This window comes from Crocuta crocuta, unplaced genomic scaffold (genome assembly GCF_008692635.1).
Source record: "Crocuta crocuta isolate KB4526 unplaced genomic scaffold, BGI_CrCroc_1.0 scaffold323, whole genome shotgun sequence".
In the NCBI taxonomy this organism is placed as follows: domain Eukaryota; kingdom Metazoa; phylum Chordata; class Mammalia; order Carnivora; family Hyaenidae; genus Crocuta; species Crocuta crocuta.
The window spans coordinates 3,073,087-3,092,227 of NW_027536465.1; the positions used below are offsets into that span (position 1 = coordinate 3,073,087).

General features: G+C 55.2%; 2 protein-coding genes across 2 annotated transcripts in view; both read right to left on the reverse strand.

The window, feature by feature from the left end:
* The window catches only part of VWCE (von Willebrand factor C and EGF domains), a 27,087-nt gene extending 16,546 nt beyond the window's left edge, over positions 1-10,541 (reverse strand). The window contains exons 1-9 of the mRNA XM_077748825.1: positions 10,537-10,541; positions 9,390-9,526; positions 9,173-9,290; positions 6,646-6,740; positions 6,434-6,523; positions 5,954-6,086; positions 3,521-3,672; positions 1,183-1,299; positions 163-291 (exon numbers count right to left, since the gene is read on the reverse strand). Coding sequence (XP_077604951.1) covers positions 163-291; positions 1,183-1,299; positions 3,521-3,672; positions 5,954-6,086; positions 6,434-6,523; positions 6,646-6,740; positions 9,173-9,290; positions 9,390-9,526; positions 10,537-10,541 — 976 coding nt within the window. The remainder of the gene's footprint in view (positions 1-162; positions 292-1,182; positions 1,300-3,520; positions 3,673-5,953; positions 6,087-6,433; positions 6,524-6,645; positions 6,741-9,172; positions 9,291-9,389; positions 9,527-10,536) is intronic.
* A 2,684-nt stretch (positions 10,542-13,225) lies between these two features.
* DDB1 (damage specific DNA binding protein 1) overlaps positions 13,226-19,141 on the reverse strand; it is a 29,890-nt gene continuing 23,974 nt past the window's right edge. Inside the window, exons 22-27 of the mRNA XM_077748913.1 lie at positions 17,530-17,700; positions 17,051-17,160; positions 16,606-16,775; positions 16,305-16,407; positions 14,296-14,419; positions 13,226-13,698 (exon numbers count right to left, since the gene is read on the reverse strand). Of these exons, the coding sequence (XP_077605039.1) occupies positions 13,615-13,698; positions 14,296-14,419; positions 16,305-16,407; positions 16,606-16,775; positions 17,051-17,160; positions 17,530-17,700 (762 nt within the window). The 3' untranslated portion in view covers positions 13,226-13,614. The remainder of the gene's footprint in view (positions 13,699-14,295; positions 14,420-16,304; positions 16,408-16,605; positions 16,776-17,050; positions 17,161-17,529; positions 17,701-19,141) is intronic.

A 19,141-nucleotide genomic window follows, 5' to 3' on the forward strand; every position in this document is an offset into this window, starting at 1 on the left:
GGGAGAGACCTGGTGGCTGGAGGGCGTGGCCTGGGCAGATGGGGCGGGGCCTGGGGAAATTGGCCTCTAAGGTTGGGGCTGGGTGGGACGGGGGCGGGTCCTGGTAAAACCCAGCCTAAGGTTGGGGCCCAGGAGGGCAGGTATACACATAGGGTGGCTCACCTTCACAGGACACGCGGTCAGCTCGGAGCCTGAAGCCAGGGCGGCATGTGCACAGGAAGCTGCCCACGGTGTTACGGCAGGAATGATGACAGACTCGCCTCTCCAGGGGCCTCCGACACTCGTTTACATCTGCAGGAGAGCCTCGCTGCCAACAGCTGCCTTGTTGGGGCTACTTCTTCCTCCATCCCTGAATCCAGAAGGCTGGGGGAGTCTCCCTGCCATGTTCTTATAGGGTCCATCCCTGCCTCAGAGTGTGGGAGGTGACTCAGATGTCTAGGAGGGGAGCTGAAATCTACTGCTAGTCGCCTTGGAAGGTTCATACATCCAGTTGGCATTTAATGGATGCACCAGTGACTCATCCTCTAGTACCATGCAGCAGTGGTTACACGCTGGCTGGTGAGGACGAGCCCTGCTGGGAATCTCATCTCCAAACCTTCCACCATCCCACGGGCCAGGTATGAGATGGCGTGGCCCCTTCTAAAAAGAATCTCAAAAGTCACTGTACTGCTCAAGGTAGGCTTCAGGACAAATACCAAAGTCCGCCAGAACAAGGTCCGTTTTGGGGCCCATGGGACCCCACCTTCAACCCATGAGCCAAGCTTAAGCCAAACATGCCAATCCCTTTCTGGAAATATCTGCTAATGGGCTGAGAAAACAGGGGTCTCCTTCTAAACCAGAGGAACCAAGACATAACATGCTTTATTTACCAAGGGGAGCAAAGGCAGCCAAGAAAATGGGTGAGCAGAGAGGAATCCTTGGGGTGTATCTGGGAGAGGGGTGGAAGAGAAACATAACAGGATGAAAGTGGCAGGTGGCCAGGAAAAGTCCAAGACAGGGTCTTCCATGCGGAGCTACGCCAACCCCGGGGAAAGGCAGGCTCTGAGCAGAGGCTCAAGTGCTTACGGGCTCCAGGCGGCCAGGAGGTCCAGATTGCTGGCCTTTCCCTGTCCCTGGACTCACCCTGTCCATCTTCCTGACTGGCAGCCTAAGTATGAAGGTAACAGGGTCCCCCCGCCTTACCTACACAGGAGTGCCGGTTGCCATGGAGATGGAAGCCCGGTCTACAGGAACACCTGTAGCTGCCAATGATGTTTTTACATCTCTGCTGACAGGGGGTCCCGAGGCATTCATCAGTGTCTGGAAGGGACCAGGGCAAGCCTGAAGCTCATCTTCCCCCACGGAGTATCAGAATCGTGTGCTCCCGTCTTCTTCTCCCGTTTCCATCCTCAGGGCCGCAGGGGCCCATCTTAAACCCCCTCTTTCTCTTTCAGCCTATCCGTGAATTCTCCCTGGACCAGCTCTCTTCTCTCCGTCCTCACGGCCCTACCCTAGCCTGGGCCACCTTTGCCTCTAGTCTGGAGAAGAGCAATGGCCTCACGTAGCTCCCCTGTGCTCCTCCTAAGCCATCTGCTACACAGCCTCCAGGCTGTTCTGACCAAAGGGCACCTCTGATCAGGCCACTCTCCACTCCCACGGGCAGCACTGTGGCATCAATGCTGCACCCTAGCTCTCGAACCCTAAGGGGCCCTTCCCCCCTCCTTCCCTGACCCTCACCTTTGTTCTGCCATCTTCTAATGCACCCCGTTCTTGGGGGCCTCCCTCTTTGCCTGCCTGGAATGCCTGTGCATCTTGACTGGGGGAAAACTCCTACTCATGCCTCAAAACCCATCTTCTGTAGAACCTCCTCTGCCAAAGCTTCCTCAGGCCATTGTTTGAAATCCTGAAAAGCTGGAAATAATCTACATGTTCATTGGTTAAAGAAGCGTTCGTAAACTATGGGATATTTGTCCTGCGGAGCGCCAGGCAAACGGCTAAAAGGAACAAGGCAGGTCTGTTTACATGGATGTGGAAAGATCTTTGAGACAGGTTGCTGAGACAACAACAAAGGAGAGGAACAACTGGGTTCAAATCCCAACCCTAACATGACCTTGGGCAAGTTACTTAGTTTCTTTAAGCCCTCCGTGTTCCTATTAGGAAAATGGGAAGTAAACAGTATCAACCTCACAGGACCAGTTTGAAATGAGAATGAAATGACAAAGTGCAGGTAAAGTGTGTAGCACGGTGCCAGAATCCAGTTCTGTAACCATTTGCTGCTCATCTCTTATCGTGTCTCTGTGTGCATGTGCACGTCGTGGGGCCGGGCAGGGAGGACACGCATCAGAGCAATAGGCAGGTGCTACGCTGAACTGTGTTTCCCCAAATGTATATGGTAAAGTCCTACCGCCACATACAGTGGGATTTGGAGGTGAGCCTTGGGCAATAATTAGGTTTAGATGAGGTCTTGTGGGGGGGGACCCTCATGATGGGATTCGCACCGTTAGAAGAAGAGCCATTAGAGCTTGCTATCTCTCCCCATGAGAACACAGCAAGAAGGTGACCGGCTGCAAGCCAGGAAGGGCCTTCACCCGAAAGTGGACGGGTTGGCACCTTGACCTTGGACGTCCCAGCCTGCAGACCCGTGAGGACAAATTTCTGTTATTAAAGTAGCCCAGGCTGTGGGATTTGTTACAGCAGTGGAAGAGGACTAAGACACCAGGGTTATTCCCTAGGCAGAGAGAGAGCGGGAGAGGCAGAGGAGGTCTGGCACCAGCAACTTTTAAAGCTTATTTTCCAATTTATGGCAATTCTTTTCTATTTCCATGTTCAATTTCAATGCCTTTCAATATTTTCAAACTTCAATAATTTTCAGTTAATTCAATTTTCTATTTCTATTACTTAAAACTTCTTTCCAATTATTTTCTATTTCAAACAATAGAAAATAATAGCACGGGTTCACGCGGCAGCTTTTGTTTTGCCTCATCTGCGTCGTTTAGGAGAAAAGGCTTCCTTCTGTAGGTCAAAGTCATCTTAAAGGAGCGGGTGATTATGTTCACAGATGCCCATCATCCTGCTCACTCAGGAGCTCCCCCAGCACTCACGCCTCACCCCAGCCTCGTTCTGCCCCTCCCCACCAGACCAGGGCAGCGGGGGGCCGGTGAAGCTAATGAAGGCAGTGGGTGAAGCGCCTTCCCCACAAGGCTCTCTCCCACCTCACTGGCATCTTCCACCCGCCCTTGGCTCTCCCTAGGCCTCTCCAGCCCCCTCCCTCGACCCTGCCTTGCCAGGCCAGAGCAATGGCCCCTAGAGCCCCACATGCCAGGATTCAAGCTGACTCCAGTGCTTACTGACAGAATGGCCTTGGGTGAGCCTCAGTTTTCCCATCAGTAAAGTAGGGATGATAACAGTATCTCCCTCCAGGGACCACAGGGAAGGTGAAACGCAGTCATGCACGGGACGAAGTGCACACATTGGGCTGGGAAGGGCCGTGCCTTCACCTCAGACCCCAGCAGCGGTGGTTATGTGTCCCTAGGCCACCCACCTTGGCAGCTGTGGCGGTCGGCGGCAAGCTGCATGCCGGGCCCACACTCACACACAAACCCGCCTTCTGTGTTCACGCACTGGCCCTCGCAGGACGAGCTTAAGCATTCGTCAATGTCTGGGAAGAGAGAAGACAGCTCTGCACAGACCACTCTGAACGTGGCTGGGTGCAGGGAAAGACCCTCCCTCACAGGGACCCTGCCGGCACAAGGAGCCCGCCTTCAGCCGGGAAGCCCCACCCGAGGAAGAAAGACCAGGCCCCAGGAAGGTCATCGGCCATCAGGGAACCTCCAGAAAGCAGAGGCCAAGGGGCCAGGCTCCTTCTCCGTGACCCATGCAGACCGGATGACAGAGACAATGCCTGAGATAGAACCATTTTCAACGGCCGCAGCGCAGAGCGGCCCTAGAAGGGCAGAGGAGAGTGAACAGGAAGGCTGATTAAAATCCATTAAGTGTTTATTGGGCACCACCTGTATGCAGCAGATCTGGAGGGGGGGCCGTTGAGGACACAAATGTGACCTGGCGCAGATGCTCCAGCTGGTTACAGTGATAACATTCAGAGCCACGACACATGCCCTCGAGGCCGGCGCACAGCCGGGTGATCCGTGCCCCCCAGGGAATGCCCGGCCCCAGCGGCCGCTAGAGGAGCACTGGGCAGAGGACCAGCAGGCATCAGTGGGGGCAGCCGCAGAGACAGTGGCAGCGGGAGACAGGGCCGGAGCAGTGGGTTAAAGATCGGCTGGGGAGGGCCGAGGAGGCCCTGAGGCTTCTGCCCAGGGCGGGGTGAGTGGATCCAAGTATCCTCTGCAGGGGGAGGTTCAGGCCTGCAGGGAGAGGGCCACCAGGGGCCAGAACTCCCCACCCCCGCTTCATGGCGTCCCTTCCTTCTCTAATAACCACGGTCCATGGTGGCTCTTGAGGACCTACAAGTCTGCATCTGGGTCTCCCACCCCCTGGCCCCGTGCCTGCCGGACACCTGCATTCTACCTGCTCGCCCCACAGCAGGCCCCTCAGGACCACGTCCACCGCCTCTAGGAAGCCCACCCTGACTAATGGTGGCGGCCAGTGCTCCCCTGCCCGGTGCTGGCTCTGACACTGTTGTCTGGCTTTTCCTTGGCCCTGTCTGTCCATGCAACAAGAAGTGCATGCAGGAAGTACCCCCCGTGAAAGGCCTTCAGGGGAGGGCGGATTGCTCCAGCCTTCCTGAAGGGGATGTTGCAATGAGCCCGAGCACCAAACCTCCTTAGTGGGAACCCTTGACCCAGTGGTTCTGTTTCTGGGAATAACGAGAGAGGCCACCTCTCCTGAACCACTTCTGATAGCAGTGAAACACTGCAGGCAACCTGAGGGACAGCAGGTTACAGCGGCCATGGGCGCGTCTGGGAGAGAGGATGTTGTAAGGACTGTTCTTCACTCACGATATAAAGTGAGCAAATTAATGAACCAAAACTATGGGTAAGGTGTGATCCCGATTTATAAAACACACAGATATGCATGTCTCTCTCTCTCTCTCTCTCACACACACACACACACACACACACACACACATCCAGGGGAAAGGGCAGAAAAAACAAATTCATTTTAGTAACATATATCTAGGCACTTTGGGGACATGTGTGTTTTCATCTTCTACCCTCCTTTTGGAGCTTTCTGAATGTTCCAAAATAAGTTATTTTTCACTTTTATGTTTGGGGAAGAGACCTTGTTTTTACAAAGTCCAAACTCAAAAAAAAAAAAAAAGGTTTTCTTCCAGCTCTCTGGAAAGATCCACAAGAAAACTGGTCCCAGCGGCTGGCCCTGAGGAAGGTAACAGTCTTGGCTGGTGAGAATTTTTTTTTAAGTCACAGGGGCACCTGGGTGGCTCAGTCGGTTAAGCGTCTGACTTCAGCTCAGGTCATGATCTGGTGGTTTGTGAGTTCGAGGCCCACATCGGGCTCTGTGCTGATGGCTCAGAGCCTGGAGCCTGCTCCAGATTCTGTGTCTCCCTCTCTCTCTGCCCCTCCCTCACTCACGCTCTGTCTCTGTCTCTCAAAGATGAATAAATATTTTAAAAATTTTAATTAAAAGTAAAGAACTTTTTAAAATCACAAATAAATCATACTTTTACAGAGTAATTATTGATGTTTGCTTTCTTCAGTGTCTCAAACATCATGTTCCCAAGGGGGCCTTCCATGGTCAACCCTGACTCCAGTCCTGGTTATCTGTCCCCGTGGGCTGGGCTCCAGGGCCAAGCTCCGTTGCACGGGGCTGTGGCTACCGTTACTGGTCTCCCCTCCTCCGATTCCGAAGCAGGGGCCAACCCACCGCTCATCCCCACAGCTCCTTGCTCAGTTCAGGGCCCTTAAGACGGGCTGTCCACATACCTGTGACACAGCAGCAGGGCCCACGCCTCCCTGCCCTCTCTCTAATCAGAGCTCGCCCAGCTCAGCCTCGCCCTGCAGCTCTCTGGAGAGGCTCCCGGTCNTCCGTCATGGTGAAGCCCACGGGGCACACCCGGGCCACCTCCTGACAGCCGCCATGGTTACAGGTAAGGTCACAGCCGTACTCTCCACAGGGGCCGTGGGCTTCTGAAACAGGTGGCACCCGTGTGAGCACCCGTGACGCCCCCTCCCCGCCGCCCCCCGCCTCACTGGGGCTCCTCCTCAATTCTGTTGGGAAACCCTGGTCTTAAACCCAGCTCTGCCACTTACTAGCCATGAAACCCTGGGCGAGCCACTAACTTCTGTGCCTCAGTTTCCTCATCTGTAAAACGGGGATGAGAACACCCACCCAGGTGGGTGGTCGGAAGATGATATTCTAAGACCAAAGCCTGGCACGTGGTCTCAGCGCCGACAGAATTCTTCCCATCAGCCATGCCCCCCCTCCCCATTACCTGGGGAGGTGGCCCCTTGCCACGGCCCCCCACCCCCGGTACCTGGGCAGGTGGCCCCTCGCTCTCCGTCCTGGCAGGAGCAGACGTTGGGAGCAATGCAGATGCCGCTCCCACAGCCAAAGGAGCAGAGGGCTGAGAGGAGAAATGCAGGTGAGGTAGTGGGGGCTGGGCCCTCAATCTGCCCGACTTAGGCCAGCCCGGGGGGTGAGCGCCCTGCCGTGGAGGACATGTGGGGCACGGGGACAGGCACTTACGAAGGGTGCAGTGCCCGCTGCCCATGGAGGGCGCCCAGCCAGGGCAGCAGCCACTCCCAAGGCCCGAGAGGCAGACGTGCGGGCCCAGCCGGCGTCTGTAAGAGAAGAGAGAACACTTCCCATATTTCTGCCCGGGGCGAGGGACTGGTGCACCGCGCCGCGAAAGTTTCCCCGCTAGGCAACAAATAGTTCTCGAGCCCCGGCGGAGGGGCAGCAGCGGGAAGTCTCTGAAGAAGCAAAACGACGCTGACAGTCTCTCTTGGAGGCAGGACAAAGAAAAAGTGGTGAGAGAACAGACGCCAGCTTCCTACGGATACCTGCCACATGACAGAGCAGAGCAGCAGGGAGAGAGGGCCTCGGAGGGGCCTCAGCACTGACAGGGAAAGATGGCAATGGCTGAAGAGCCCCAGGCACGGCTGCCTCAGGGCCTTTGCACTTGCAGCTCCCTCTATGAGGAAGGGTCTTCCTCAGAAATGCACCCAGCTCTCTCCTGCCTTTACCCAGGTCTCTCAGCTCATGTACCTTCTCTGAGAGCTCTTTCTTGTCCACTCTTATCTTGCTTTATTCTTCATAGCACTTACTTTCTGGGACATTCGATTACTTATCAGTTTCTTGATTTGTTCATTGTCTGTCCCCCTTCTCATCCTCTGAGGACCAGGGCTTCATCTTTGTGTTCACCTCAGTGTCAAGCGCGATGCCCGGCACATAGTACGTGCTCAATAAATGACTGTTGAGGGAAAGGTTGAAAAAGGAAGCAGCAGAGGAGACATGGGAGGGCAGCCCCAGAGAAGCCAGAGAGAGGTCATTCCCCAGGTGACATCAATGTAGTGACGGCGGGGGTGCCAGCAAGCTGCCCAAAACAACAAAGGGGAGCCAGTGTGCACGACACTGGGTGAGGCACGGCAGTACCGCCACGAACACAAACGAGTCACTTTCCCCACTTTCAAGGGGCTCTGGGCAAACAAAGAATCAAGTGGTAACAAAACAGTGTGACAAGTGCCGCAATGGGACAGGCTTCAGAGTCTCTAGGAGGGTCAGGGAGGTCTTCCTGGAAGGGCAGAATCTAGGCTGAGGCAGGAAAAAGTAGAATAGGGGCAGGCTGTGAGAGCCGAGGGGGGAGGCGGTGCTTGGGCACAGGGAACAGCAAGGTGCACAGTCCGGGAGGGGGACGGAGACCGAGATGGACCTGGTCCTGTGATCGGCTGGGTGCACTGATGAAGTCCAGCCTGGTTTGAACCGGGAATCCGGGCGCAGTGGGAGAGAGACTAGAACACCGTCCCCGCGTGGAGGCGCTGGGAATATGCTGCCAGTCAGGCGGTCTCCAGAGTACCCAGAATACCCACCATGTGTCAGGCGCCCCAGCAGGCATGGCCACATGGGACAGGCGGACTCACTCCCCACCTGAGAGTATCTATCAAAAGTGACAAGTTCTCGGGAAAGGGGAACTTCCAGCACGTGGCAGCACAGAAACATCTGCAGCAGACGGTCCCTGGAGCCTCAAAGAGACTGCCCCCTCTCTGAAGTTACCACAGAAGAAGCAAAGAAGCGGGGCCCTGGGGGCTTGGGGGAAGTTGCTGCCTTTGCTAGAGCGATTTTGGCAGCAGCCTGGGAAAGAGGCGCCAGCCGCTCCTGCCCCTCAGACGGGGCTCTGAAAGGGACTGGGGTGCCACCAAAGTGGCGGACGGGAAGGATGCCCGCGGAGCTGGTGGAGCCGCACCCTCCGGTGGGCGGAGGCCGAGCGCCCCAAGGAGCCTCCCCAGGCGGGCGGTGATGGGAAGACAGGTGGCTGGAAAGCTGTGACACGCCGCAGGGCCCGGCCAATCTGGGCAGGAACTGGCGGTGGCCGCGGAACACACGTGCGAGCTGCGCGCCTGGCGGGGCCGCCCCCATGCGCGCCCCCCGAGGCGGTGGCCGCGGGCCAGGCCGCCCGCTGACACCGTGTTCCCTCGCTCTCGGAGCATCACGCACACGCGGCGGCCCGGCCTCCGCCGGGAGGGGACGCGAGGGGAGGGTGGCATCAATTGGGAAAGAGCAAAGGGGCAAACACCCCACCCCCGTCCGCGCGCGCGCACAGGCGGAAACCGAAACGTGACCCAGGGAGAGCCCGGCGGTTCCAAGGTCCACGGGCGTGCGTGCAGCCTGGACGCCGAGGAAGCCCCCAGCCCCAGAAGCGGCCGGCGCGGCCGTGAGGCCCGTTCGCCAGCGATAGCCGGCCGCTCCGGAGACCAGGTGGCACATCCCTCGCCAGGGGTCTGCGCGCCAGGGCGGGCTCGGAGGGGCTCACTCAGCGCCTGGATCTCCATCCCCCCAGGGTCTTGTCAGGACAGCCCTTCCAGGAGCGCGGAACGTGCTCCCGCCCAGAGCACAGGCTGCCGTCTCTTTGTCCAGACCCCCCGGGCTGCACCCGCGTAAGGACAGCGCCCCGAAGGGGAGCCCCGAGCCGCGGCTGCCGGCGGCTCCGGGCGCCCTTCTGCCCCGCGCCGGAGCACCCCTGCGACGGGCCAGGGGAGGGGCTCGAGGAGCTTACCTCTCGGCCGCAAAATGCCCGGGCGGCTTCCTCCCGGTGTAGCCGCGGGCCGGGGCCCCCGGCAGCAGGAGCGCGACGCAGGCGGCCCGGAGGNGGGAGCGAACCAGCGAGCCCCGAGCTGGCACGCAGAGCCGAGCAGGGGGGCTGGGGACTCCGAGAGGAGGGGCTGGGGGCCGCGAGGGAGGGGGGGTCTCTGGCACCTCAGAGCAAAACGCACAAAAGGCAGCGCCGCCCTCCGGTCGGTGGCCTCTAGGGGAGGCGCAGAGCCCGGGGCGGGGGCAAAGATCAGGGACCCCTGGGGGCGGGGTTTCGACCTCGGCCCACACCCCCTGCCCGGGTTTGGGAGTCGGCTTCCTGCAAAGGGCTGTGGGCGTCAGACAGAGGCCCTGGGAGCAAAGACACTCCCGGAGCAAGGCTGGCGCTGGAGGCTCTGCGCCCCGGGTCACTGCCGGTCCCCGCGGAGCTGGAGTTGCCTGTGTCGTCATGAGAAGGTGGGACGCTGGGTCAGCTGCGCCGCTGGGCAGTTCTAGGCCGGCTCCCAGCCTGCCGGCAGGTCTGCACACCAACCCTGGCACCCAGCGGATCCACCTGCTCCCCGGCCAGGGGGCACTGGCGGGTCCTGAACCCGGAGGCTCCTCTTTGCCCATTTCTGTAGCTGCCCCAGGCCACAACCAGAGACTGGTAGGCAGGGAAGTGGGGAGCAGGTGCTGGATAAAAATCGGGATCATCCAGCTGGGAGGATGCTGGAAGGATGCCCGAATTGTGCCCTCTGCCCTGTGCACAAATCTCCCCTAACCGCCCAGTTCCAATTAGTCAAGCCTTTGCTTAAAGCTTCCAGAGGAACTCCCTGTCAAAAGGCAGCCCAATTCGGTTTTGAAGAACTACATTCGTTAGGAAATGTGTTTACTTCCCAGCTACATAATCCCAGCTCCTTTGGTGCTGCCCTCTTACAGGCTACCTGTCTGTCACCAAGATCCTTAACACCAGGGACCACAGATGAACATGGTGTGCCAACAATGGTCTGAACTCCGTCTCCTCCCTTCCAGACACCATCCTAATAGGACTTGGCTTTTCCTGCATCCGCATGAATGTAAGTTTCCAGTAGAGGTGTTCTTGGCTGCCATGTTTTTAGGTTGTTCACTGAGCACAGGTTGCTAAGCCAATCTCCCTCCCTGAAGCTGTGAGGTCAAGTTTTCAAAGATATTCAAATACAGCCCTGTTGTCTCAACTGGTTACTCTTGACCCATCTTCCAATCTAAGCAGCAAATTCTCAGGAAGTAGGTCACCAAATTTCTGTTTCGTGAGATGAGTGCAACTTTCCTATCGACACCCGTTCTGAGTCCTAAGGACCCTCAGGATCCTACGCCATCTTTCGTTTTTGCCTCAAAACATCCAAAGGTGCACTTTCTCCCTGCGCCTCTCATACTGCATTCCCGTTACTTAAAAAAGTGTTTTGATGTCCGCATAGTTGGGAGCCCAGCCCTGAATTATTCAGGAATAGTGATAAACACAAAAGCCTTCCTTCACTTGAGCCCCGAAAATCTAGTGCACCGCTGCCCTCAGTCGTTCCTACCTAGGCCACCACTCACACAGCCGCTCCTCTTTCCTGGTCCTAGGAGCCACCCACAGATTCTCAACACCTTTACGCAAGGCAACAATTCCCTTGGCCACACCTGTCCCGCCTCGTGCCATCTTCTCTCCCACCCCAGCAGGACTCGGCCACCGCCTTCCCGAACTCCGCTACTCTCTGTCCCCTCCACCACCAGCTCGCCCCTGAACTACAGCAGGGTTTGCTCCCTATTGGTCAGTGAGCAGCTGTACAGTTGACCTGCAACTCTGTGCTGGAAGCAAATCCTCCTTTTCCCCTTGAGCGGAGCTCAGGGTGGTTAAGACGCACTATGAGTTCCAAAAGAAACGACTTTCTTGACAATCCCGGGCATTTCTTTCCTTTCCCTGGTTCCTTTTGGACCTTATGGCATTCGCCTTGCTCCTCTTACCATTTTGCTTCTTTCCTTTGGTGTCTTGCTTTCTTTTTCTGGTCTTTTGGTTTGTTAGACCCCGAGGCTACTCAAAGTTTGGACTCTGAGAGCCTTGAACTTAGTATTGCTCATCTCCAGGGACCAGTTCAGGCATATCCCTTAGTCACAGCTCCTCCGTGTTTCCTCCCCACTGCTGTGGCTTCTCCGTAACAAAAGGGACCCTCCACTGAGGGCGGAGGATCCAAGTTGCTGGCTGTGGAAAGGCGGCCTCTGGCTTGTGACCCTTCCAAATGGTCATGTGATGAGTCAGTGTTTCTATTATTCTCCCAAAGGTCCGTTCCTGCAGAGGCCTGGGGTGAGTAGCTCATCAGCGCCTACATGGAAAGGGAGCCATTCCAGCTGGCTGGAGCGAAGCTCCAAGGGCAACCTTTCACCCCTGGAGAGGTGATTAATCGTTTTTAAGAGGGGTTGTGGGAGTGTGGCGGGAGGATCGCTGGAATTCAATCCAGAGTGAATATACCCAAGATTACAGCAAACAAAACAAAACTGTGAGGACTCCCCGGCCCCCAAAGTCAAGACTGAAGCCACTGATAAGAACCTTTTACTCCCTGTAGCAGGTCTCCAGGGCTGCAGGTCAGACCACGAGAAAGGACCAGAATACTCCTCCCGCCACATTCTCCTTCAGACCCCTGCACCTTATAGTCAATCCTCCATCTAGGATTAAATTTTTCAAACAATCACAATCTGGAGACCGCTGCTTGCCTGCCTCATTAAAGCCGGTCTCTGGCATGGGGGCAGGCCTTTTCAATTCAAACCATGACTTGAAGAATTCAAATCACAGTGTTGAGTTTCAAGTTCAAACTGTGGTTTTTTTTTTTGTTGTTTTTTTTTTTGAGAGATGCTGATTTATTTTTTGTCTTAAGGCGTTTATTCCCCACCCTCAGAAATCCCAGAAGAGGAAGGGGAATAGGACAGCAATGAAACACAAGGGAACGCCTCCAAGGAAGGAAACTTACTCCAGAAGACACCCCCCAAAGCAGAGATGCTTCCTTGCCCTTTCTCTTTTGAGCTAGAATCTCTCGAAACCACAGTTTGAACTTGAAACCACAATTTTCCTGACACTGTATCAAAGGCTGGTCTTAAAGGAGCCTGCCAATACGCCTAGGATCAAGCCTCCTCTCCACTGTTGGGACAGAGCAGCCTTTATTCCCACTGGATCACTGGTGGAAACGTGGGCCCAGACACCCTGACCCACTGAGCCGAAAGAAGACAGGCTCTGTTTTTCCGACAGAAGGGCGAACTCCAAATGTGTCCTACTCCTGTATTTTCAAACCGAAGGCGCCAAGGGTTTACTTGATTAAACCAGAGGAAATAAAATCAGACTCCAAAGGGCATGTGGCAACAGGAAGCTGGGAGGTGCATGAGGAGCGCCCTGTCCTGGCCAAGGAGCAGCGCCTGGGGGCTGCTTGGCCGGACGCCGTATCCACGTCTAAACTGACATGAGGAAAGGGAGCCCAGGCAACTCCCAGGCCCAGCAGGTTACTAACAGAGGCGACTGGGAATCAAACGGTGACTACAGGATTGAGAACAAAGACCACTGAATTTTGAACACCTATAAAGGACCTCCATTATTCTGGGGATCCCACCAAAACCGATCACATGGCAAAGACATCACAGATTTCATTTCACCTCTTGGGAAGAGCTGTTGCAGCAGCAAAGACAAGCGACTACGGCAGCTGCCGTTGAGGAGGGAAAGGACTCTGACACTGAACCGGGCGCATTGTGACCAAGATGACACCGGGAAGCTAGAGGGCAGAAAGGAAAGCGGAAACGAATTCATCTTCCTTCTTAGATTCTACTTTATTTGGTAAAACTCAGAAACTAACAACCAATTCACAGCCCCCGACCTCCTTCCCTCTGAAGAAGGCAGTTCCCCAGAGACAAAAAAGGCTGTGGCTTGGGTGACACCCACCATCTCCAGGTTCAGAGCTGCTCCTGGCCTGGTGGTCAGGCCTCCAGACCCAAAGCTCTCAGGCAACAGAGAAAGCAAAAGGAAGCTCTCACTTCAGANGCATGAGTGTGATACACACACACACACACACACACACACACACACACACACACACAGCGCTTCCTTTCAGCCCCAAAGCTGCAAAACCTCCCTGGAAGGACAAGTGGCAACGCCAATCAAGGCTTGCTGCTCCCAAGTGATGGCTGGAATCATCTGAGACCGGTACAAATCCAGAGAGAAAACACTTCACCTTCACCCCGTTCCCAGGTCTCCAGTGAACTGGTTTTAGTTCAAAAAAAATCCCCATTTCCACACAGGTAGACTGTGGCCTCTGGGACAGCTGGCTGAGGGAAAGGTTCCCCCTGGCCGAGAAGACAGCAGTGGGGGAGGGGAGCAGGGCAGGAGAGCAAAGCCTTCGGGGAGGGTCTGGGAAAGGGGACCCCAGCCCTTGGCTAATGGATCCGCGTCAGCTCCTCCACAACCTTGATCAAGTCGTCGGCGGTGGCCTCTCGCTTCATTCCGCTGCCATCATCGTACTGCAACGAGGAAAGGGGAGGACTGTGAGGGCCACCAGGGCGCTCTTTCCCCCCAGCGAGCGAGGGAAAGAGACAGTCACAGCAAGATGCCCCTGCCTGCAATACTCCATGGCAGGGAAGAAGGTCTCATCAGAAACCCACACCTTTCCTTAAAGGTACACATCAGCAAGGTCTCCTGATAGCAAAGCTGGTTCAAAGGCCACCACTTAGCATACCTTTCTCTCCCTTCCAGAATGTTCCCCAGAGGCACCAGCTCCAGTGAGCCAGACCCTGAAACTGCACTGTGGAAATGTCTCTTCCCTGTAGGATCCGGACCCTGCCTGCCACCCAGGGGCTGCCAGGGATCCCGCACGTGCCCGGACATGCCCTCACTTCTTGAGCACAGACGTCACATGGGTGAAGTTCCTAGTACGGTGCCACGAGCCTCAGCCACATCCCCCTGCCCTCAGACTCCACCTTCCCCCGCAGGAAGGAAACTACTGAGAAAGGGCCGCTGGCACTTGGTAATGGAGGCGGGAGGCACCCTCCCTCTGACATCTCGGCGCGCCTGGCCCCGCCACGGGCTTGGGTCACTGTCTTGACCATCGCGTGGCTCACCTGTAGGTTTGCCACGACCTCCTGCATCTTGGGCCGGCTGATGTCTAGGAAACTCTCAATCAGGTCTCCGTCGATGAAGCCGGTGGCCGGTTCCGTCTTTCGCTCAGTATGAAAGGATCTCCAGGTGGACAGGCGCGTTAAGGAACGTGGGATGACCTGCAAACAGCCTGACTCCAGCCACCCCTGCTGCTGCCCAAGACTGCGATCTAAAGCGATCACCAGGATGAGAACAGGAAACATATGCTTTTTGGACAGTTCTGGAACTGAAAGGCCTGAGGTAAAATTATCACCTGATCCTATCAAGAGGATGTGGTTTATCTATACGATGGAATACTACGTGGCAATGAGAAACAATGAAATCTGGCCATGTGTAGCAACATGGATGGACCTTGAGGGTGTTATGCTGAGCGAAATAAGTCAGGCAGAGAAGGACAAATACCATGTTTGCACGTATAGGAGGATTAGGAGGAACTTAATGGAGGACCATGGGGGAGAAGAAGGGGGGAATTAGTGGGGGGAGAGAGAGGCAAACCATGAGAGACTCTTGAATGCTGAGAACAAACTGAGGACTGATGGGTGTGGGGGGGGGGAGGGGAGAGATGGACATGGAGGGGGGCACTTGTGGGGATGAGCACTGGGTGTTATATGAAAACCAACTTGAGACAATAAACTATTTGTAAAAAAAAAAAAATAAACAAAATAAAAAAAAAATTATCACCTGATCCTAAGGTTCTCTGCTGGAGAGATCTCCAAAATAATGTTTTTAAAACCACAGATCAGGGGTACCTGGGTGGCTCAGTCAGTTAAGTGTCCAACTCTTGATTTCAACTCAGGTCATGATCTCACAGTTCATGAGATGGAGCCCCATGATGGGCTCTGTGCTGACAGCACGAACCCTGCTTGGGTTGTTTTCTCTCTCTCTCTCTCTCTCAAAATAAATGAACATTAAAAAAAAAAAAAACTAAAAAAAACTTTAAGACAACTACAGATCAGGCGCCCCTTAGCATAGAGTCTGGTCAAATGCGGACATTTTCTGTAAGTGCTCCAGGTAGTCCGATGTGCACACCTGGGAAGAACCACGCTTCTGAGTGTGTAGCCTTGATCTTCACAGATGAGTGAACTGAGGCTCAGTGAGACAAGAGGCATGCCAAAAGCCCTGCTGGTTAGCAAAAGCCTACACACCAGCCTATCGCCTCCGCCCTGGGCAAGAGTGGTGCCATCTTGCCTGGGAACAGGCCGGCATCCCTTCCGCCCTCCTGCCTGGGGACAACTCTTTCCATCTCCAAGAATAAGCAAATGTCCAGCAGTACTTGGAGCCTGGGTGTCCCAGGTGCCTGATCCCTGGGCTCCTGGAGCTTCCGGCTTCTTCACTTTTCCCCTCTTCTTCCACCAGCCTCTCCCACAAGGGTCCCCAACAAGATCTCTGAAAGCATGTTGCTATGTGGTCATCTAAACTTCCCGTTTGATATGTAAGGTCAGAAAGACCAGATGCAGACATATTTCAAGAACAAAAAGACTACATTTCCAAGAAGAACTAGGTATGCTGGGTGCTAAGAATGTGGGGATTCACTATACTATTCTCTCTACTACTGTGTGTTTGAATTTTTCCAGAAGTATATTAAACACACACGGGCACCCAAGCACGCACGCGCACGCGCACACACACACACACACACACACACACACACACACACAGGGGTGCCTGGGTCGCTCAGTCTGTTAAGCATCTGACTCGATTTCAGCTCAGGTCATAATCTCATGAATACCTCAGATGCAGCCCACATGAGGCTCTGTGCTGACAGTGGGGAGCCTGCTGGGGAGTCTCTCTCTGCCCCTACCCCACACTTGCTCACACAAAATAGACATTAAAAAAGACAAAACAAAAACCACAAGAGCCCGTTCCCTAAGGAAGCTAGTCAGGACATTTCCTACATGACAGCGGTTTCCAGGGGCAGCTTCGGATAATGCAGCTGTCAACCTGTGTGGGGACATGGACCTGGGAAGGATATAATGAGTGCTCGATCTTGCCCACGCTTTTGATGACTTTATTGAGTCGATTCTGCATGTCCAACAGCAGGTTGTACCAGCTCTCTGACAGCGAGGTCACCAGCCCTGGAGAAGAAGGGGGGCCGGGAGCTGCAGAGCCCACAGCGAGCCTCCCACTCCGAAGGCAGCCGGGGAAAGTGGCGCCAAGGGGCCCGAGTTGGGGGCGGCCCTAGCCAGTCAACGTCTTGGCAATGGCCCTCCGCGGTAGCTGGCCCTCCGCACGGGGGTCTGTGGGGGAGCATGCCCCACGGGGGCCCGCCTTACCAATCATGCCATTGACTGTGCCAAAGAGCACCGAGCCCTGTGTGGGCGTGGAAGTCTCGCCCAGGTTCTGCATGACCAGGGAGCCGTGGCAGAAGACGTTGACGAACTCGCCCAGGTGGAAGAGACCGACCTCCTGCAGGTGCTGCCGCTCCTCGTCGGTCGTAGCAGCGCTGCAGGGCAGTGTGAGAAAGTCACTCCCTGGACCTCCCGCCCCCGCCCGGGACGGCAGGCAGGGGACACCGTGTACTCGGCGTCCCTGGCACACCCACGCGCTCCCCAGCGGAGGAGCCAGTCTGCAGACGCCCACTGCCGTGGCTTTGATTCGCTTGTGGAAGACCTCCACTTCAGCGAGGAGGCGTGTCGACCCCGAGGCAGGACCCGGCATCTTCACCCACCACTCACGGGCCCTGCCCCCTCCCCACCATCCCCAAAGCTGGTCACTCACCTATCCTTCTGACACACAAACAAGTTAAAGGCATTTTCAGCCCCCAGGAAGTTGTCATCATCCAAGATTTCGACGGCACTCATCCAGTTAGGATTGAAGTCTCGGGCAATCTTCAAATAGACAAGGCACAGCAAGAAAATATAATCAGCAGTGTGCAATGGAAGCCAGTTCTCGGACTGGTCTTTTGGCCGGAAGCCAAGAGCCTGCCCTGCAGAAGAGACGGCCCAGTGTCTAATGACGGCCGCTCTACAGAGATTCTACCCCCAATCCCCAATCCCCGGGCAGCGTATCTTGTCTGGTTGCAGCTGAATGGAGACTCGGGGCTGGGGGGGGGCGGGCTCTGAAAATACCTAACCAATGCCGAACGTATGCTCCAGGGAAAGCCTTCTGCCCCCAATGGGCCTGATGACCCCTCACCAGCAGAGAAACACTCACGGAGGCCACCTCGTAAATGAGAAGCCTGCCCTCGCCCCAACTACCTCTTCAAAGTTCCCCTCCATGGGCTTGTAGGCCAGCAGCAGCACGGAGCGCATCAGGTCGCCCACCAGGATGAAGTCGCCCTTGGTCTTCAGGTAGAGGGCCATGATGTTGTTGTAGTGGTTGCACTCGGTGCGAAGCTCCTTCTCCGCCGTCCACTCGTAAAGCCGCACCTGGGAAGGGCATCCCGTTTCTCTCAGCCCAAGGGCCCCCAGCCTCTCAGATCGGTCACCGTCACCCTCTTCAATCCTCCACCTGCAGCACCATTTAGCAGAGTGCACTATGGGACGTGAACGGGTTTGCTGCAGTACTTGCGTGAAGATTTCACTTCGGTGTTACATACTTATGAAATATGAAAATGGAGCGAGCACATCAAACCGGTAATACAGTTTTCCTTTACGTAAAAAAATGAGTCCATGTAAAAAAGAAATACTAAATAAAAAGTAACGCAAGCAATACTAAGGACACGACAAGACAGTCTTCTTGTGACTGACAGTGAATAACTGACCTACAGAAATATTTCTAGAAAAAGAAAATCTATCTTCAATATCCTGATCAGAAAGGAACAAGATCATCTCCCAACGAACCGTCTTTTCTGGACCCTTCTCAAAACATATGTTCTTAGAACATTCTGACGCAAACCCAATGAGTATAGAAAATGGAATGGGAAGTCCAAAAGAAACACAGTCAAATAACTAAAGGACTCCAGGGGTGCCTGGGAACATCCGACTCTTGATTTAGGCTCAGGTCTTGATCCCAGGGTCATGGGATCATGCCCTGCACTGGGCTCTACACTGAGCATGGAGCCTAAGATTCTCTCCCTCTCTCTCCCTCCTCCCCCACTCGCACGAGTGTGTGCTCTAGAAAGACAGAGAAAGAGAGAAAAACAGAGAGAGGAAGGAAGGAAGGGGTCAAAGCACTAGATCTGTAGCCACCCCTCCACGCAGAGATTTCCCCCCTTTTTTCTTCTCCACTGCCATGTTTCTTCAGTTACCACCACACCTCCCAACTAATGAAGACCCTTTATAATCAGCAGACAGATTCATATTTGGCACAACCCAGTCAGAGGAAGGCAGACTCCAGTCCCTGGAGAAGCCTGCCCCGGCAGGCCCCGGGATCCAGGTGGTCCCGCCCAAGGCTTATGCACATACAGGGACTCCAGGACAGAGTATGTTAAGCCATGATTTCTCAGGGTACGGGTCAAGAACCGAACTCCAAAAGGTGCCTGCCCTCCAAGAGCCACGTATGACCATTACAATGGCCACCACACCTCCATCGGCAGGGCCAAGGGTACCCAGAGCCCATCATCTTTGGGTAAGCCCACCCCAACAGTAGAGTAAAAACGGGGCCGAATCCACATGCTCAGGCAACAGCCCCCTCCCCTTCACTCTCCACTCAGAGTCTATCTGCTCTGGAGACTGTGAACACCAAGGTCAGACACCACCAAAACTCCAAGATGTCCACTCTTAACCCAACAGGTTCTGTGTGCTTCTAATGAGGCAGCCACTAGCCAGACGTGGCTACAAAACACCTAAAATGAGGCTAGCCCAAACTGAGACATGCTGCAAGGGTAAAACATAAAGCAGATTTTGAAGTCTCTATATGAATAATAGT